Source organism: Podarcis tiliguerta (genome assembly GCF_965153285.1).
Source record: "Podarcis tiliguerta genome assembly, chromosome: 3".
Taxonomy (NCBI): domain Eukaryota; kingdom Metazoa; phylum Chordata; class Lepidosauria; order Squamata; family Lacertidae; genus Podarcis; species Podarcis tiliguerta.
In genome coordinates, this window is record NC_139536.1 from 111,779,685 (window position 1) to 111,799,891 (window position 20,207).

Consider the following 20,207-nt stretch of genomic DNA (forward strand, 5'->3'; position numbering starts at 1 on the left):
GGGGCCACAGGTTGTCTAGTCCTGGGGTAAGGAATCAGTAGAGGACTAGATGAGACCAATGATAGTCATCATCCAGACCATTTCATATTAACCTTTCTATTTTTTCTTTCAGACTTTAATTAAAAACTAATAGAACAACTCTGTCTACTCAAAAGCAAGACCCATTGAATTTAGTGGGGCTTACTTGCAAGCAAACAGGATTCAGATTGCAGTACTATTCTGACCAGTTATCAGACGTGGAGTCCTCAGAGGATGAACCAGACATCCCAAAGGTCGAGGACTTGCTAAATCCAAGCCTGAGGAGCCCCTTCCAGGCTGCTACCTGATGAACAACCCCTGGAACTGGCAGAGGAGGAGCGTGCCCCTCTTCCTCAAGAGTGCCTGCACCAAAAGCTTCAGGTCTAGGCATGGTATCTGTCTACAAACCCAAAGCCGGTCTACTTTTGAGCAACTGCAACTATTCATGAGTAAGGGAGTCCCTAATACTCCTTCACTACCAGCGGTTGTGGTTAGGGTGTAATTTAGGAGCCCAAAGTATATAAGGCTTCCCCTCCTGAGTCTTCCAGTTTGTGGAAACAAAGAAAAGTCTGTGGTAGGTGGTTCCTGGTGCTAGTTCCCCTGCCTTGTGGTGTTGGATCTGGCCTAACCTCCCTGTGATGTTAAACTTAGACTGTCACCTGGCCTTGTCTCTGGATCATGTTTGGACCTAGACTAATTATGTGTGTTTGACCTTGGTTTGCTTGGACTGGGCTGCATCTGCAACCCTCCCCACACTGATGAGTACTTTGGTGAAGGCTTAGACCAGGGGTCAGCAAACTTTTTCAGCAGGGGGCCGGTCCACTGTCCCTCAGACCTTTTGGGGGGCCAGAGTATTATTTTTTTTGGGGGGTGAACGAATTCCTATGCCCCACAAATAACTCAGCACACATTCTACTCTTATAAAAACACCAGGCAGCCCCCCCCCCCAAATAACTCAGAGATGCATTTTAAATAAAAGGACACTTTCTACTCAGAAACTCCCAGAAACTCCAGTGGGTGCAGAGTGCTGCAGCGAGGCTCCTCACGGGGTCTCTGCCATGGGAGCATATTCACCCAGTGCTTTTCCAGCTGCACTGGCTCCCGGTGGAGTACAGGGTCAGATTTAAGGTGCTGCTTTTGACCTTTAAAGCCCTTCATGGCCTAGGACCCTCGTACCTAAGGGACTGCCTCTCCTGGTATGCCCCACGGAGAGCCTCAAGGTCCATAAATAGCAACACCCTGGAGGTCCCGGGCCCTAAGGAAGTTAGATTAGCCTCAACCAGAGCGAGGGCCTTTTCAACACTGGCTCTGGCCTGGTGGAACGCTCTGCCTCATGAGACCAGGGCCCTGCAGGATCTGATTTCTTTCCACAGGGCCTGTAAAACAGAGTTGTTCCGCCTGGCCTTTGGCTTGGAGCCAATTTGATTCCCTCCCCCTCTTTCTTTTTCCTTTCTCCTGTGATGAGGCTGCATTTTAACATTTTAATATTTTACTGTTTCAATATTTTAATGTTGTATTTTAATCTTGTTTTTAAGTTGTATTCATTCAACTTGTTTTTATTATTACTTGTTAGCCACCCTGAGCCCGGCCTTGGCTGGGGAGGGCGGGGTATAAATAAAAATTATTATTATTATTACTCATGTAAAAACATGCTGATTCCAGGACTGTCCGTGGGCCAAATTTAGAAGGCGGTTGGGCCGAATCCGGCCCCTGGGCCTTAGTTTGCTTACCCATGGCTTAGATCTTCTATAACTGGGACCCCCGGCCCTGAGCACAACATGTATATTCTGCATGCTCAGTACATGCTTCTTGCAGCAGCTGGCAAATTATACACAAAGAAAACAACAATCAGAGCTGACAAGTAACATATCATTCACTAGTATCAAACAAGATAAAACAAGACAAAAAGAAGAAGAAGAAGAAGAGTTTGGATTTGATATCCCGCTTTATCACCACCCGAAGGAGTCTCAAAGCGGCTAAGATTCTCCTTTCCCTTTCTTCCCCACAGCAAACACTCTGTGAGGTGAGTGGGGCTGAGAGACTTCAAAGAAGTGTGACTGGCCCAAGGTCACTGCATGTGGAGGAGCGGGGAAGCAAACCCGGTTCACCAGATTACAAGTCCACCACTCTTAGCCACTACACCACACTGGCTCTTCTTGTCCAGCAGTATGAAAGCTTTCCTAAATGTGAAAGCTTTAAAGGTAAAGGTAAAGGTACCCCTGCCCGTACGGGCCAGTCTTGATAGACTCTAGGGTTGTGCGCCCATCTCACTCAAAGAGGCCGAGGGCCAGCGCTGTCCGAAGACACTTCCGGGTCACGTGGCCAGCGTGACATCGCTGCTCTGGCGAGCCAGAGCCGCACACGGAAACGCCGTTTACCTTCCCGCTAGTAAGCAGTCCCTATTTATCTACTTGCACCTGAGAGTGCTTTCGAACTGCTAGGTTGGCAGGCGCTGGGACCGAACGACGGGAGCGCACCCTGCCGTGGGGATTCGAACCGCCGACCTTTCGATCAGCAAGCCCTAGGTGCTGAGGCTTTAACCCACAGCGCCACCCGCGTCCCAAAAAAGCTTTGGCTGCCCTCAAAAGTGAAAGCTTTGGCTGCCCTCAAAAACTCACAAAGGTCAGCCAGAGGCCTCTTCCTACAAAAGGAATCCCACAGAGAAAGCCTGTGATGTGGCTCTCACTGTCCATGGGTCAGCAAAGGAAGTAACCCAAGATGGTGTAAGTAGGGGAATATGTAAGAAGACACACTTTCCCCCAATAGTTTGGTTCCAGACCATTTCAGGCTCTGAAAGTCAAAACAGCACTTTCAATAAGGCCTGGACACAAGCCGGTAAGCGATTCAGATGTGTGAGACTAGGTGTGATACAAACTAGAAGCCCATCAAGAACCTTGTTGTCATATATTGCACAAGCAGCCCCATGTGGAATGCATTGCAGTAGTCTAATTTTGAGGTTCCTGTGGTCTGCATCTCTGTGGCTAAAAGTTCATTCAACTGGTGTAGTAGGCAACACTACTGGCCGCTGCTACCTTTGGTTCATCCTGTAATAGCCAAACTCACAAGCACCTTCAAGGTGCAAATCTTCTCTTTCAAGGATGGGTGCATGGAACCCCATCCAGAATAGGCTCAGCACTTGATCCTAGATCAACCAGATTGCTTCCCACCAATCAATCTGAATTAACTTTCAGTTTGTTAGGCCTCATCCAGTCTATCACCACCAACTTCAGACACCTGGACCTCACTACCTTGCTGGGACCTAAGGAGAGAGGTAACATTGATGACACCCAGCATCAAAACCCATCCAGCAAGTATGGAAGATCATAATAAAACCTATACAGTGGTACCTCAGGTTAAGTACTTAATTCGTTCCGGAGGTCCCTTCTTAAGCTGAAACTGTTCTTAACCTGAAGCACCACTTTAGCTAATGGGGCCTCCCACTGCTGCCATGCCGCCGGAGCACGATTTCTGTTCTCATCCTGGAGCAAAGTTCTTAACCCGAGGTACTATTTCTGGGTTAGCGGAGTCTGTACCCTGAAGCGTATGTAACCCAAGGTACCACTGTATTTATTTGGGCACCTACTGAGAAGATCTCAGAAAGCAACTGTACAGAAGTGAATTGTTGAAAGTCAGAAATATTTAGGGAGGGGGCGCCATCCTCGCTCAGGGCACCATATTCCCAAAGTCCACCTCTGGATGTATGATTTAGTTGAGATCCCTGCCTTGCAGGGGGTTGGACTAGATGACCCTCGGGGTCCCTTCCAACTATCAGTCTACGGTACCCAAAGTCCAGCTTCTTCGTGGTGCCACCCCGAGAGAAGATGCTCGGCAGACAGCTGTTTCCACCCGGAGCGATTAAATCCGAGCCAGAGCCCCCTTCGCACTGATTTTCGTAAAGCAGCCCCGCCCGCGAGGCGCTCGGGGGGGTTTCCCTTCTCCGCTGGCCGCGTCTGACCGAGTCCGCGGGGAGGGGCCCGGCTCGGCTCGGGGGCGGCCCAGAACCAGGCCAGCGGGGATTAACTTCCGCGCCTCGCTTTGCGCACAGACCCAGCGGCGCGCGCGCGCGCTCCGCCCGCCCCGCCGCTCTTTCCGTCCGCACCCGAGCGCGCACCCGCGCGGGAGGGGTGGGGGTGGGGTGGGGGTGTAGCGGGCCTCCTTCGTCATCCGTGGCGAGGGGGATCCGGGCGGAGATCCTGCCCTCCCTCTCCTCTTCCCTTGGCGCCTCCATCCTCGCCGAAGGAGCGGAGCGCAAAGACGCAGCCATGGCCGAGGTGCCCACGGTGGTGCGGATCAAGATCTCGCTCAAGATCCAGCCCAACGACGGGCCCGTCTACTTCAAGGTGGACGGCCAGAGGTTCGGGCAGAACCGGACCATCAAGCTGCTCACGGGGGCCAAGTACAAAGTCGAGGTGGCCATTAAGCCCGGAGCCATCCAGGCCACGTAAGTGGGGACCTACCTGCCGCCTCCCTCACCTTTCCCTCCCCAGGGCACCTTCTGCGTCTTGCAGCGCGCCTGCCCGCCCAGATTTGTTTCCTGGCAAAGGGACAGGCTTCCATCTTTATCCCCGTTCTTATTTCCCTTCGGCATCTCTGCGTCCTGACCCCGCACAGCGGCCAGCTGGACCTTGGCAAAAAAGGAACCGAGCTCCCTTGCTGCGTTGCGCCCGAGGAGTAAAGCGCCGAGCAGCCTGCTCGCGAAGGCCAGCCTTGCAGGCAAACGCCCCGCTCCCTGCCAGCAGAAAAGGGCCCGTGCGGGTGCAGGGAAGGGGCTGGAGAGGCTGGGCTCGAAGGCCCGGCGAGGTGCGGCGCCGGAGACCGGAGGGGAGCGACGCATAGGCGATGCGGGGGACAATGGAGCGGATCTGCCCGGCGTCCTCGCTCAGGCTTTGCTTATGTAACCGGCCTCCCCTCCTGCGCGCATCCTCTAGGGGTGTCTTGGAAGCAGGGCGGATCCAGGGCTTCTGGAATCAGGGGACACCGCCAGGGCCCCCCCACGGTGACCTCGTGCAGGTGGTGAGGAGGGGCAGCAGCAAATGTGCGAGGAGCGAGGACGCCGGGCAGATCCGCTCCATTGACTCCTGGACCGCCAGGGGACTGATTCTGGTCTCTGCAGCATCCTTTACTTCGGAGTTTGTAAGGGGGTCGCGTTTGCCAGCGAGAGGTTTACTTAAAACATTCATTTTCTGCCTTCCATTCAAACGGGGTTTTGGGGAGTATTAGGGTAATGTCAAAGACAAAATCATTAGAATCAGGACCTTAAAGCAGTAAGTGCCGCAGCACCCAAAGAAGCCTCTCTCCAACCCAGACCCTGCTACCATCATCATCTGAGGCCCTTCTTCTTTGCCCCCTCCTTGAGAGGCCAGGAGGGTGACTCCCCATTTGTGGAATGTGAAAATGTTTGTCTATAACCAGGCCTTTGACTAGCATTCTATGCCCTTTTAAATGGAGGGGAGGTTGGGGTTAGTGGGTTGCTTTTGTTTCATTTTGCATTCTCATTTTGTTGTGAACTGCCCTGTGATCTTTGGATGGAGGGCAGTCTACAAATTTAAGAACTAACTACCGTATTTTTCGCTCTATAAGACGCACCAGACCACAAGATGCACCTAGTTTTTAGAGGAGGAAACCAAAAACAAAAAATATTCTGAATCTCGGAAGCCAGAACAGCAAGAGGGATCGCTGCACAGTGAAAGCAGCGATCCCTCTTGCTGTTCTGGCTTCTGGGATAGCTGCGCAGCCTGCATTCGCTCCATAAGACGCACACACATCTCCCCTTACTTTTTAGGAGGGAAAAAGTGAGTCTTATAGAGCAGAAAATACGGTAACTGAATCAGCAAGCAAAAATGCGACAAGCTAATGGGCCCCCAAAGTCTGAGGTTCTCGTCCCTTTTCCTTTCCTTTTTACTTAAGAAGGCATGACCTTTTCTACAGTGAAATGGAGCTTATTCCCAAGTGAAGTTGCAAACCTTTCCCCACTCGCCTGGCAGAGCTGGATCTAGGGGAGGGCTCCTGGTTCGCCCACACTAGGTGCCGAGCCAACAATGACCTGGAATGGAAGGCAAGAGGCCACCGGATTTTGGTGCTGCTGAAATTTGAAAGCCCACCAGTGTAGCTGGAACCCATTGAATTAAATATGAATTGCTTCTGAGTAGCATCAGGCGGCAGAAGGTCCATTTCATTCATGAAGCCATGGTGGTGCTATGCTCCTAAGTGAGTTTAAATGTGCATACACAGGATCACATGTTTTATCCAAGGACTGACAAACTCCTTGCTTGTTTTCCTCCCTTTCAAAGCAAGGAATGGTGCTTGCACCAGACACACGTCTTGCACTGTGCTCTTTTTGAACCAGGGCCATAACCCTCACTTGACACAACATTGCTCCCAGCTCCAAAATAGATATGCCTGATGGACGTAATGTGAATAATAGATCCTGTTCTATTTACTTAGAAACTTTGAAGCAACTGTCCAGGCACCATACGGTGATCCTCCCAGGGGCAGGGTGATTGGCGCGGTGGTGATCCGCCCAGGGGGGATTTTGTCACACATACACCCAGGATAGGAGTATAGCATCTAGATCAAGGGAAGTAATAGTGCCACTGTATTCTGCTCTGGTCAGACCTCACCTGGAGTACTGTGTCCAGTTCTGGGCATCACAGTTCAAGAAGGACACTGACAAACTGGAACGTGTCCAGAGGAGGGCAACCAAAATGGTCAAAGGCCTGGAAACGATGCCTTATGAGGAACGGCTAAGGGAGCTGGGCATGTTTAGCCTGGAGAAGAGGAGGTTAAGGGGTGATATGATAGCCATGTTCAAATATATAAAAGGACGTCACATAGAGGAAGGAGAAAGGTTGTTTTCTGCTGCTCCAGAGAAGCGGACACGGAGCAATGGATCCAAACTACAAGAAAGAAGATTCCACCTAAATTTTAGGAAGAACTTCCTGACAGTAAGAGCTGTTCGACAGTGGAATTTGCTGCCAAGGAGTGTGGTGGAGTCTCCTTCTTTGGAGGTCTTTAAGCAGAGGCTTGACAACCATATGTCAGGAGTGCTCTGATGGTGTTTCCTGCTTGGCAGGGGGTTGGACTCGATGGCCCTTGTGGGCTCTTCCAACTCTATGATTCTAGGATGACACCCGGGGTGGACCTCCCCCCTTCCTACGCCCCTGACACCATAGCTCCATTTCTGAAGTGTTGGTAGCTGAGCTGGCTGTCTCTAAGGGAGGTTTATAGCTCAGTGGTAGAGCTTTGCAGGTCCCAGGTTCAGTCCCAATAATCTCCAGGTAGGGCTGGGGGAACCCTATACCTGAAATCCTGGAAAGTCACTACCAATCTCTGCAGACGATACTGAGCTATAAAACAGTTTGCTATGTTCAGAGGCTCCCATAGGACAAACACAGAGGTATTTTCTTCTGAGTCATAAAAGGCAGGGTTTGAAAACAAACCCCTCCAATTTCTCCTTCTTACAGCCCAATTTTCTTCTTTGGCTTTTGTGGCATTTCTGTTCAAACTGTTCGACTTATTACTCATTTGTATTAATTGAGATTAGTGGCACGTAATCAAATTGGTTTGAACTGCAGCTATATAGACAGATACCTGCAAAAAGAGTCGCCAGCATATTTTAAGGGCATCCCTTGGGGAGGAGAGAGTATGATTATTTATCTCAAGGCACTTCACAGCAGAAAATACAAAATAAAAATGCGGAAAACAAAACAAAACAAACCCATAACCCTCTCTCCCACAAGGACATTTAAAAGTGATGTGAATCATTCAAAGGCCTGGGAGCCTAAAGATGTATAATGAAGGTACCAGGCAAGCATTCCACAAACAGGGAGAGCATTCCACAAACAGGGAGAGCATTCCACAAACAGGGGGAGCATTCCACAAACAGGGAGAGCATTCCACAAACAGGGAGCCACTGCACAAAAAGGCCTGTTCTTGTGCTGCCATCCTCTGGACCTCACATGGAGGAGGCACATCTTTGATGGCCTCCTGAACAGAAAGCGGTGGAATTGAATACTTCTTTGTTTCTTGAGAGTATCTGTCCATTGTATGTCTCCCCTCCCGCACTGTAATGAATGACAGTAGCATGGCACTTGTACTGCTTTCCTTTCTCTGTTACATTCTTTTTTTTTTCCTGTGGAGAAAAAGGAGAAAATATGCTTAAGGGTTTCTCCCCACACACAAAACGGCCCTCTCTCTACAGGCTCTAGATCAGGCATAGGCAAACTCGGCCCCGCAGATGCTCTCGTGACTACAACTCCCATCATCCCTGACCACTGGTCCTGTTAGCTAGGGATGATGGGAGCTGTAGTCACAAAACACCTGGAGGGCCGAGTTCGCCCATGCCTGCTCTGGCTGTTCCACAGGTGCCCCTCCCCCCAATTTCCACTGGCTCTAACCAGGATGGCCAAAGGCCAGGGCTGAGAAGGGGTTGTAGTCGTCGCTCGTCTGAATGGGCACCATGTTGGAAATGGCTGTGGTAGATCCAACATGTATTTTGTCCCAGTGCTTGAGGATAGAACCAGCAGATGGCAAAGCCGCTGGCACCGAAGACAGAACACTGGGTGGCCATTCCTGTACCTCCGGACATTACAGAGCTGGGCACTGGGGGACCCGGGCCTGCCAAGAAACAGAGGAATTCTCTGTTACATTCTGATATATGGACAGAAAACTAAAGGGAGCTGGTTAAAATCATGGCAGATGTTTGCTTGTGAACCTCACTTTCTCTCTCCACATTAGGAAGAGAGGCTTGCTAAGAATATTAACTACTCTTTCAGGACTATGGGTATCGGGGGAGTAACATTCCCCCTGGAAGAGAAGTCGAGAGACCCCCAAGCTGTTACCTACACTGGAATCTACGATACAGAAGGCGTAACTCACACTAAAAGTGGCGAGAGGCAGCCCATACAAATCAACATACAGGTAGTGTGTGTTTTGGGGTGTGGGGTAGCCTAAGTGATGTTGTCTGGGCACAGGCAGTGCATTCTGGTCTGTTTAAAAGGTATAGCACTTAAGAACATAGCACTGTCTGTTGTAATCTCCCTTTACCTTGGAGTCCTCTCTTTTTAAGCTTCTGTGACAGCGTAAACCTCCAGAGGCCGACTGGCCATTACTCTGCAGAGCCCATGACCTCAGCTGACCCATTCATCGCTCCAGTTCACCTGAGGTTTAAGGAGCGACACGTGGTCATCTGTGACTAGACATATTCTTGCAGCAAAACTGGGCCATTCAGAGGCAAGCACAATGCAGGCTGGGACTGACAGGAGTCCCACATTTTCTAGAGGGAACCAGGTTGGCTTCTTCTGGCTTGGGCATTAGTTTAAAGATATGCGCCCTTGGCTAAAACACTCAGAATTAGCTGTGGCTGACCATTAACATGCTAGCATTTCCCATGTTTTCCATCATCTCTTTATCTTTATTGGGAAACTCCATTCAGGGTTCTTGAATCCAGAGCAAAGGATTACAGCTTTTCCTTTCCCCTGCCATCCTTGGTGGTGAGGTGCAAGGAATCTTTTACTGCTGTATTGTGCTATTGCAGCAATGTAAGCTGTGTGGCACTGTGGGTTAAACCACAGAGCCTAGGACTTGCTGATCAGAAGGCCAGCGGTTCGAATCCCCGCGACGGGGTGCGCTCCCGTTGCTCGGTCCCAGCTCCTGCCCACCTAGCAGTTTGAAAGCATGTCAAAGTGCAAGTAGATAAATAGGTACCGCTCCAGTGGGAAGGTAAACGGCGTTTCTGTGGGCTGCTCTGGTTCGCCAGAAGCGGCTTAGTCATGCTGGCCACATGACCCGGAAGCTGCACGCCCGCTCCCTCGGCCAGTAAAGCGAGATGAGCGCCGCAACCCCAGAGTCGGTCACGACTGGACCTAATGGTCAGGGGTCCCTTTACCTTTAACCTGTATAGGATTTATGTTCACCCATCTCGCCCCACTGAAAGAGCAATCTCTGCCATATAGACACATAGCAAAAGCTACCAAGTCTGGCCAAACTGTGCCCCTTTAAGTTATTTAATCCCTCTGAGTTGCATTTTTCAGCTTATTGCATCCTCTGTCAACACATCAACTCTAAGGTGTTGTTTGTTAGTTATATCATCTTTCATTTTTGGCTGTAATACCCACACTTTCCAGTTTGCAAGCCATCTGCATCTCTGTTAGCTGTGAACACCTTTATAAGGTCACTTATTTTCCTTCTCTGTTAAGAGCTTCTGCATCTCATAAGCCTTGCATTCTTATAACTGTGGAATGGAGGCCACCTTTCAGAACTGGGCTTTGCATTTCAGTGGAAATGGAGGGTGTTGGGGGCAGGATTCCTGGCCCACTGCATCAGATAGCCAGTGGCATAGCGTGGGGGGTGCAGGGGGGGCCGGCCGCACCGGGCGCAACACCTGGGGGTTAGGTTTAGGGGGCGCAAATCCACGGGTTAGGGGGCGCAAATTACTTGCCTTGCCCCGGGTGCTGACAACCCACGCTACACCACTGCAGATAGCCACAAACTGCAAGGTGTATGCCTATAAACCATGATGATTGCTGAGCAGCCTGCATAGTAAGACCAGGAGAATGGAGCAGCTGCCATGTGTGGTAATAAACTCACACAGGCAGGAGACATGTAAAAACCAGTACCTTGCAAGTCTAGGTTTTCCTTCCTGGCATCATTGCTTTGTGCAATTTTGTGCTAAAGACACAGGATGCACCTCTGCCGGAAGAACGCTGACCTGGCAAGCCTGAGAGCAGATGACACGGCAGAGTTCCAGCCTTTGGACCAATTTTAACGTATCTGTAGTGGCAAAAACATCATGGTTTGGGAGCTGGGCTCAAATAAGCATTGCATTGCACAGGAGCTGAAAGCCTAGCTGTTACGTAAGATCCCTGAAAATCTCCTATGAACAGATGTTCCGATTGCAAACATCTCTGGCATGCCTAAGCAATTATTCCTTCACTCATCTTGAGCCTGGGTTCCCCAATGTGGCACCACAGCCTCTTCAGACATCTTCCACTCTCCCCACCAAGGCCCTATGCTCCTTCCATTTTTAAAAGCTGTGGGCTTTGGGAGAGGTTTGGTTGCCTGTTTTATCTACCGTATTTTTCGCTCTATAAGACGCACCAGACCATAAGACGCACCTAGTTTTTGGAGGAGGAAAACAAGAAAAAAAATATTCTGAATCTCAGAAGCCAGAACAGCAAGAGGGATCTCTGCGCAGTGAAAGCAGCAATCCCTCTTGCTGTTCTGGCTTCTGGGATAGCTGCGCAGCCTGCATTCGCGCCATAAGACGCACACACATTTCTCTTTACCTTTTAGGAGGGAAAAAGTGAGTCTTATAGAGCAAAAAATACAGTATGTTCTTATTTGGGGGGAGCATAGGTGCTTTGCCTGCCTGGGCTGGAGGTGAGCATCCTCTGTGAAATGGGTGTTCTGTGTGCCTGTGACAGTTCTTAAATTTCCAAATGTGCCTCCGGGTCCAAAAAGGCCAGAGGTCCCTGGTTTATGCTGTCAGTGGGAGGCTTATCGTGCAACTCAGACATTCGGTGCGGCAGCGTTTGCACTTTGGGACTCCCCGCCTATTGAGAACCTTCACAGCAGTCATTTTGGCACCTGCTAAAAGCATTCCTGTATAGACAATCCTACCCAGATGCTTTAAAAGTTTTGTTAATTTTAATCTGTATTACCATATTGACCTGAATATAAGCCTCACTTTTTCCCCAAATTCAGACCATGAAAAGTTGAAGTGCGGCTTATATTTGTGACCTTACAGTATGCGGCCAGGAGCACAGGGCAAACAGCAGCAGGAGTGCAGCAAAGCGGGGGCTCTCCCCGCATGTAGTCCCCCCCCCCCGTCCTCTTCCCCCAAGGCCGGAAAGGGAGAGAGTGAGGAAGGGGAAAGGCCGACACAGTGGCATAGCGTGGGGGCGCAGGGGGGGGCCGGCCACACCGGGCACAACATCTGGGGGGGCGCGCTCGCACTCGCAGCTCTCTGCCCCTACCTGGCTCACTCACTCTCTCTCACTGCAGTGCTGGCTGTGCGAATCCGATCCGAGCCGCCGGGTTGCCGCCCACTGTGGAGGGGAGGGTGCCAGGCGTGCGGTGCGGTGCGGAGAGAGAGCAAGGGACTATCTGGGGGAGGGACAGTGCAGCGGGGGGGGGGCAAATTACTTGCCTTGCCCTGGGTTAGGGGGCGCAAATTACTTGCCTTGCCCCGGGTGCTGACAACCTACGCTACGCCACTGGGCCGACAGAAACGCAGCACGCCCCCCCCCCCCCAGCATGCAGCCAGAAGCAGCGAGGAATGGAGCGGCTTATATTCGGGTATTTTTTCTCCCCCCCCCCCAATTTTAAACGTGCGGCTTATATTCAGGTGCGGCCTATATTCGGGTCAATACGGTAGCTGCAATTTTTTCTCGATTCTGCTGTTTTATCTTTTGTAAACTGCTTTGAGATTTATTTATTTTTTTACCATCAAGCAGTGTATAAGTTCAGCTCATAGGTTTTACAGTTGGGAATGTGGGCAAAGTCATGCGCATCCTGGTTAACCCTTGCCTCCCCTTTTCTACCATTCTCTTCTTGTGAGGCTAACAGTTGCTAATTTCATTTGTAAGTTCCTTGGGACAGAGATCTCTCTCTTGTTATTCTCTCAGAAGCGTACCCTGGGGCCACTATATAATCTAATAACAAGCAAGCCCCCCCCCCCCCCTTCGTGTCTGTTAGGTGAGACTCCGAAGCTTCTGATTCTGACTAGGCTGAAAAGTCATCCTGGAATTTGCTTACAATAATCACTGGTCTGGAAAATCTTAGATGCATTGAGATGAGCAAAGGTCAGCTCTTGATCATTGGGATGAAGGCACTTGACAAAGATTAGCTGTCAGTAATAACATGACCAACTGCTTTCAATTCTCTCTCTGTCCTCCCCATCGTTCAAGACCTTTTGATTTAAGCAAGTCAAATGTAGCTGCAACAAGTCTTTGTCAGTTGTGATTTACAGTTTCTGTTTTCCAGTGCTCCTGGCCTAATCATCACCATAATAATAACAATAATGGTTTATTACTTATACCCCACCCATCTGACTGGGTTGCTCCAGCCATTCTGGACAGCTTCCAACAGAATATAAAAAACATAACAAAACATCATCCATTAAACACTTTCCCAAACAGGGCTGCCATCAGATGTCTTCTATTTTTTAAAAAATATTTTTTATTAAGTTTAACAAGAAAAACATAAAAAGAACATACAATGAACAACAAACAAAGCAGAAAAAATACACAATTACAAAAATAAAAAAAATAAAAATAAAAATGGCAAAAAATAAAAACATTTTTATCTTCATACTGTTCCTTGCATTAACTTGTTTCTCCGACTTCCCCAAGCCTCCGTTCCCTGTATTCCGGTTCATACCATCAGACAGCAAATCCCTTCCCTCTGTCTTAAATAAATTTTTATCTTAATTCAAATATCCTAACTTAACTTATTCAGTTCTTGTATCATACAATGTTGGGTCCTTTAATTTTAAAAATTTTTAACTAATAACCTTATTACATTCAATCTGATGTCTTCTAACATTCATTAATCTTATAATATTTCTGTAAATAGTCTTTGAACTTCTTCCAGTCTTCTTTCACCGTCTCTTCTCCCTGGTCTCTGATTCATCAGATGTCTTCTAATAGCTGTATACTTTATCTCCTTGACATCTGATGAGAGAGGGCATTCCACTACCAAGAAGGCCCTTTGCCTGACGCACTGTAACTTCACTTCTCCCAGTGGGGGAACCACCAGAAGACCCTCGGAGCTGGACCTCAGTGTCCAGGCTGGACGATGGAGGTGGAGATGCTCCTTCAGGTATACTGGGCCAAGGCCGTTTATGGCTTTAAAGGTTAGCACCAACACTTTGAATTGTGCTCGGAAACATACAGGAAGCCAGTGTAGATCCTTTAGGACTACTGTTACATGGTCCTAGTGGCCGCTCCCAGTCACCAGTCTAGCAGCCAAATTCTGAATTAGTTGTATTTCGTGAGTCACCTTCAAAGGTAGCCCCACACAGAGTGCATTGCAGTAGTCCAAGTCATAACAGGTCATCATTTTCAGTAGACATAAATGAAGTTACTTCAAAACTATATTGGTGGTCACTGCCTCTTGAAGCAAGCTAATTTCTTGCTGATGTTTCCCCAGCTGTGCATTTTATTTGTGCAACCAGCTGCACCAGGTTCTACTTTATATGCTAACGCAAGAGACATAATTGTAGGTGAAAAAACTAAGAGGTGAAGGGGTGGAAATTCACAAAGTAATTCATTGGGGTTGCAGTAGGGTTGTGGTTTTGCCACAGTTCTGTAGAAGCATGGAGCGTAGTGTCATGAAAGGGAAGTGAATAGTTTAGTTTATTATTATATTTATACTTCTGGAAGGAAAGGAAAGAGTTTGCTCATGAGCTTTTCTGTCTATGGTGCAGGCCAGCCTTGTCTACTCATAGAATCATAGAGTTGGAAGAGACCACAAGGGCCATCGAGTCCAACCCCCTGCCAAGCAGGAAACACCATCAAAGCACTCCTGACATATGGCTGTCAAGCCTCTGCTTAAAGACCTCCAAAGAAGGAGACTCCATCACACTCCTTGGCAGCAAATTCCACTGTCGAACAGCTCTTACTGTCAGGAAGTTCTTCCTAATGTTTAGGTGGAAGCTTCTTTCTTGTAGTTTGGATCCATTGCTCCGTGTCCGCTTCTCTGGAGCAGCAGAAAACAACCTTTCTCCCTCCTCTATGTGACATCCTTTTATATATTTGAACATGGCTATCATATCACCCCTTAGCCTCCTCTTCTCCAGGCTAAACATGCCCAGCTCCCTTAGCCGTTCCTCATAAGGCATCGTTTCCAGGCCTTTGACCATTTTGGTTGCCCTCCTCGGGACACGTTCCAGTTTGTCAGTGTCCTTCTTGAACTGTGGTGCCCAGAACTGGACACAGTCCTCCAGGTGAGGTCTGACCAGAGCAGAATACAGTGGCACTATTACTTCCCTTGATCTAGATGCTATACTCCTATTGATGCAGCCCAGAATTGCATTGGCTTTTTTAGCTGCCGCGTCACACTGTTGGCTCATGTCAAGTTTGTGGTCAACCAAGACTCCTAGATCCTTTTCACATGTACTGCGCATCTTGACTGGGGAGATGCAAGGGCAATTTGCAGCAAAATGTATTAGGCTGGTCCTGTACTAGAAGACACATGGGCAATTGCAGCTGAAATATAGAACAAGATTTCTGGTAGTTAGGGTGGGGCTTTACTGAAAGTAAGGTAAAGGGACCCCTGACCATTAGGTCCAGTCTTGACCGACTGGGGTTGCGGCGCTCATCTCGCTTTATTGGCCAAGGGAGGCGGCGTACAGCTTCAAGGTCATGGGGCCAGCATGACTCTGGCGAACCAGAGCAGCGCACGGAAACGCCGTTTACCTTCCCACCGGAGTGGTACCTATTTATCTACTTGCACTTTGACGTCCTTTTGAACTGCTAGGTTGGCAGGAGGAGGGACCGAGCAACGGGAGCTCACCCCGTCGCGGAGATTCGAACCACCAACCTTCTGATCGGCAAGTCCTAGGCTCTGTGGTTTAACCCACAGCGCCACCCGCGTCCCTTTTTCTGAGAGTAGACCCATTGAAATTAATGGACTTAACATAGTCCTGTTCATTAATTTTGGTGCGTCTACTTTGAATAAAACTTAGTCACAGTCCAAAATATATTTTGTTACATTTATATCCCACCTTTCCTCTGCTCAAGATTGTGGACATGGACTTTCCTGCCCCCATTCAGGGCTGTAGCCAATGGGGGAGCAGTCAGTATCTCTGTCCCTGAACCTTTCCCAAGGGCAGCAGGCTTCCCACCTGTCAGCAAGGGGGGGGGGTGGAGTGGACCTGCGGCTTGTAGAGATAACAGATAACCATTTCATCTTAATCCTTCATTTACAGAGCACTCAATGAGTCAAAAGCCAGGTAAACAGGGAATAATTGCTTGACAATCAAGCTAACAGGGAGCCCCAGCCCCAGAACCCCCCCCCCCATGGTAACAGGATCTTAGGAAAACAGGATAAGTTAGACAAACACACACAGGTATTTTAAAGTCATGTTCTTATGTGCAAACCCTTTCAATTTACTCTTCCTTTTTCATTTTCCCTTTGGTCATACAGTCTTAAAGGTAAAGGTAAAGGTACCCCTGCCTGTACGGGCCAGTCTTGCCAGACTCTAGGGTTGTGCGCCCATCTCGCTTAAGAGGCCGGGGGCCAGCGCTGTCCGAAGACACTTCCGGGTCACGTGGCCAGCGTGACAAGCTGCATCTGGCGAGCCAGCGCAGCACATGGAAACGCCGTTTACCTTCCCGCTAGTAAGCGGTCCCTATTTATCTACTTGCACCCGGGGGTGCTTTCGAACTGCTAGGTTGGCAGGTGCTGGGACCGAGCAACGGGAGCACACCCCGCTGCGGGGATTCGAACCACCGACCTTTCGATCAGCAAGCCTTAAGTGCTGAGGTTTTACCCACAGCGCCACCCGTGTCCCTCATACAGTCTTAGAATTCCTCAAATGATCTATTACTCTCTGAGGAGATCTACTTAAGCTTGAATTGAAAGCCACAGACAATTCTACTATTTGCAGACACTATCTTTTCTCCAGCCTCTAACTACTTTTTATGCCCCTTATGAACAAATGTGTTGAGTTGTGTGTGTGTGTGTGTGTGCGCGCGTGTGTGCGCGTGTGCGTGCGCAAACACACGTGGGGGGAGGTGCTGAACTGGGTCTTTGCCCTGGGTGACAGAAAGTCTAGTTTCGGCCCTGCCAAATTTTATGCTTGCAACAAATCTGTCAGATAGGTTAGACTGAGAGCCTATGACTACTGGCCTAAGGTCACCCAGTGAGGGGAATTTGAACCCTGGTCTCCCAAGTCCCAGCCTGAGACCCATGTGCAAGTTTCCTTAATTGGTAACTTATTCAGGTGGGAGAATTCAGTTTTCTTTCGTAAGAGAATTTAGATGTATTATTACTTTATTATTTAGCAAAATTTATATACAGCTTGATTGTAACATACCCTGCAAGTGGTTTATAAGAAATATCTGAATTATCAATAAAAACAGTTTTAAAAGATATTTATTAAGTATTTTATAATTATAGGAAAAAAGACAATACAAAAAAACCCCCCAAACAATACATAAATTCAACAAACAATATAAAAAGATACAATACAGGAATACAACAAAACCAAAACCAAAACATTTAAACACACATCCAAATTTCATATCTATATCTTTCATTTACTTATTTCCTCGACTTCCTCACACCTCCCTTTTTTGTATTCTAGTTCAAATTTACTAATTCAACAAATCCTTTCCCTCTTCTTCAATTTTTGTTCTATGATTTATCCTAACACAATTTAGCTTTAAATTTCCCACTTTAACACATTAATAATATCAATAAAAACAGTTTAAACATTAACCAAAATGCTTTAAAAGCAGCAGTAAACTAACACGAGATTAGACTCATCTTGTCTACCCTTACAATAGTCTGGTAATTAGCCCACCTGCTGGTCCATATGGTAAGTGGTGTCTGATCCTAGAGGGGTGACTTTGTGTGTGGTTTTTCAGCTATCACAATTTTTAAAGCATCTTCATGCCCAATATAAGTTGTTGTGGAATGAAGCCAGATTTGACTTTGTTTTGGCATAAGTATCTGTCACAGAAGTGGCCAACTCTGGGGTTGCGGCGCTCATCTCACTTTATTGGCCGAGGGAGCTGGCTTACAGCTTCTGGGTCATGTGGCCAGCATGACTAAGCTGCTTCTGGTGAACCAGAGCAGCGCACAGAAATACAGTTTACCTTCCTGCCAGAGTGGTACCTATTTATCTACTTGCACTTTTGACGTGCTTTCGAACTGCTAGGTTGGCAGGAGCAGGGACCGAGCAACGGGAGCTCACCCCGTCGTGGGGATTCGAACCGCCGACCTTCTGATCAGCAAGTCCTAGGCTCTGTGGTTTAACCCACAGCGCCACCCACATCCCTTAAGTTTGGTAATAAGCTGCAATTCAGCAACTTCTCTTTCCGGTCTATTTCGTTTCTGATTAGACACACATAGGAATGTGTTGCTACTCACGCCACAGCGTTAAGCAAGCACTGTCCTGCGAAAGCTTTATTTCAAATAACTTTTTTTATTTAACGTGCAGCAACTCTGTTAATTCTGATACAGTTGTTTAGGTTAGTGTTTGCCAGGCTACAGGGTATTCACCTCTGAATCTGCAGTCATGCAGATTTTGCAGCTCTTTAAGAAAAAGAAAAAATACTGTATTTTCCATGTTTTCATTCAGTCTCACTTTTTCTTTATTTTTCTCACTCTGTCCTTCTATAAATGAAATTCTTAGAATAAAATAACAGTAATAATGATGATGATGATGATGGTTTTTCCAGCTCTTAACAAGAAGTGAATTGGGTTTGCTCTCTCCAGGTCACTGACATCGGTGCTTTTGAAACAGTCTGGCAAGTCAAATTCTACAACTACCACAAGCGAGACCACTGCCAGTGGGGAAACAGCTTTGCCTGCATTGAGTATGAGTGCAAGCCGAACGAGACCCGCAGCCTCATGTGGATCAACAAAGAAACCTTCTTCTGAAGCAAAGTGAGGCAGAGGCGAAAGAACAATCTCTTGGTTGAAAGAACCTCTCTTCAGACCAGTACGAAGCCTTAACAGAGGCGCTCTGTATAGATGCTTTTGTTTGACAAATGAGACTTCAAAGCACACACTCACTTGGGGATAAGCTTATTTCGAAATCGATGGCACTTGTTTCCAAGTGAATGTGTTCCAGATCATGGGCGTAACATCAACGTTACTGGGATTTTGACATTTATCCTCTTCCCCAATCTGACTGTTCCCACACCTTCGCTGTAATGAACACTGGAGGTGTGTCCATCGAGGTCTGAAGTAGGGTTGCCATATTTTGAAGAGCAAAAGAGGAGGACACATTTGCCAACTTCTGCTTTTAAGTATGGATCGCTATGATGAACTCTCATTTTACATCCCCATGAAAAAGAGGCCATTGTCCTAGAAAAAGAGGACATATGGCAGCCCTATCTGAAGGCTCCTAGCTATGTTTATCCCATGCTGCAATATGTTGGTGACAGCTTCTTGTGCTTTTTGTTTAAATCACTGTGCTCCTTCACCCTAGTTAGTAGGCGCTTCAATGTGGCCTGCCTGCCACGTGCCATAAACTTCAATACACCTACCTACCTACCTACCTCTTCCTAGTAATCTCTTTCTACCATGGCACACACAAAGAATGCAAATTCTCAATGATGGTACATCTGGTACCACAATAGACACACAGCCCTGATCAAGCTGGTTGTTCCAGGGGAGGGGGTAAGGAGAGTGTGATTGCTGGATGTTCAATCAATCAATCAAATACTTTATTCGGCTATAAGCCCACAAGGTAAAACCAATCAATAAATAAAATAGCATATGGATGTTGTAAAACCTTTCCTATCCAGTGAGATGTTGTTTTCCTGTTTCCCAGTCTCTGAAACAACTCTTACAGTCAACAGCAGTGATGGAGTTCTTGAGAAGTGGTGAAATGATACATCCATGGTTTAAGTTTTTTATGTGTGTATAATGCTAATACCTGAATATGCAGTAATTCAGTATAATGGTCATGTATCGAGCCCATTGAGTTTTCAGGTTACCAGTGATATTTTTGTATGTGAAATGTAATGAAACTGGGCTGCTAGTCACTTTTGAGCTGCAAAAGCTCTGCTGCACTGAAGGACAGCCTTTCGGGTTAAGCATAGTCACAACAGAGCTCTTTCCAAAGTCAAAGGAAAGTTGCATAAGTTTGCGCAGGGGACTGAACTCCGGTGCTACGTCCTATGTAAACCTGTTTACAAAGCTGTGACAAATGAGAAGCACATTCTTATCTCTAATAAAATAGGTGGAAAGTTGCTTCGCTCATGGAATAAAGATGGTCTTGTGTCTGTGTAACCGTGCATACCAGCTGCGTTCATGTGAATAATTGAAATTGTTATAACTTTTGACCTTTGTAATAAAGGAGCTGGAAACCTGTGTTTTCTCCCTAGGTTTTGTCACATTTTACTTAACTGGCATTCATGTCAATATGTGAACTTTTTAAGGGTAGGTATCCTTGTGCAAATTGTACTTCAAATATACCAAATTAGCAATTCTGCCTCTTTAAAACAAGC

At 47.7% G+C, this 20,207-nt stretch overlaps 1 protein-coding gene across 2 annotated transcripts; it reads left to right on the forward strand.

Annotated features, from left to right (window-relative positions):
* The first annotated feature begins 4,004 nt into the window (after positions 1-4,004).
* Positions 4,005-20,070, forward strand: CNRIP1 (cannabinoid receptor interacting protein 1). 2 transcript variants are annotated; one of them, XR_014509982.1, is made up of 4 exons: positions 4,005-4,459; positions 8,793-8,937; positions 18,466-19,391; positions 19,471-20,070. XR_014509982.1 is itself a non-coding variant. In XM_083435507.1 (3 exons), exons 1-3 carry the CDS (start codon positions 4,281-4,283, stop codon positions 18,628-18,630), a joined length of 489 nt encoding a protein of 162 aa, XP_083291633.1. In that variant the 5' UTR covers positions 4,067-4,280; the 3' UTR covers positions 18,631-19,252. The 2 variants fall into 2 exon arrangements, 1 of the variants encoding a protein (XP_083291633.1); XM_083435507.1 differs by lacking the exon at positions 19,471-20,070 and having other exon boundaries at positions 4,067-4,459; positions 18,466-19,252.
* The last annotated feature ends 137 nt before the right edge of the window (positions 20,071-20,207 follow it).

Bases quoted from the DNA above. Each gene is read 5' to 3' on its own strand.
- CNRIP1 (XM_083435507.1), top strand. From the start codon at position 4,281: ATGGCCGAGGTGCCCACGGTGGTGCGGATCAAGATCTCGCTCAAGATC. The intron at 4,460-8,792 runs GTAAGTGGGGAC...CTACTCTTTCAG, and splicing joins CCCGGAGCCATCCAGGCCAC to GACTATGGGTATCGGGGGAG. The intron at 8,938-18,465 runs GTAGTGTGTGTT...TGCTCTCTCCAG, and splicing joins CCATACAAATCAACATACAG to GTCACTGACATCGGTGCTTT.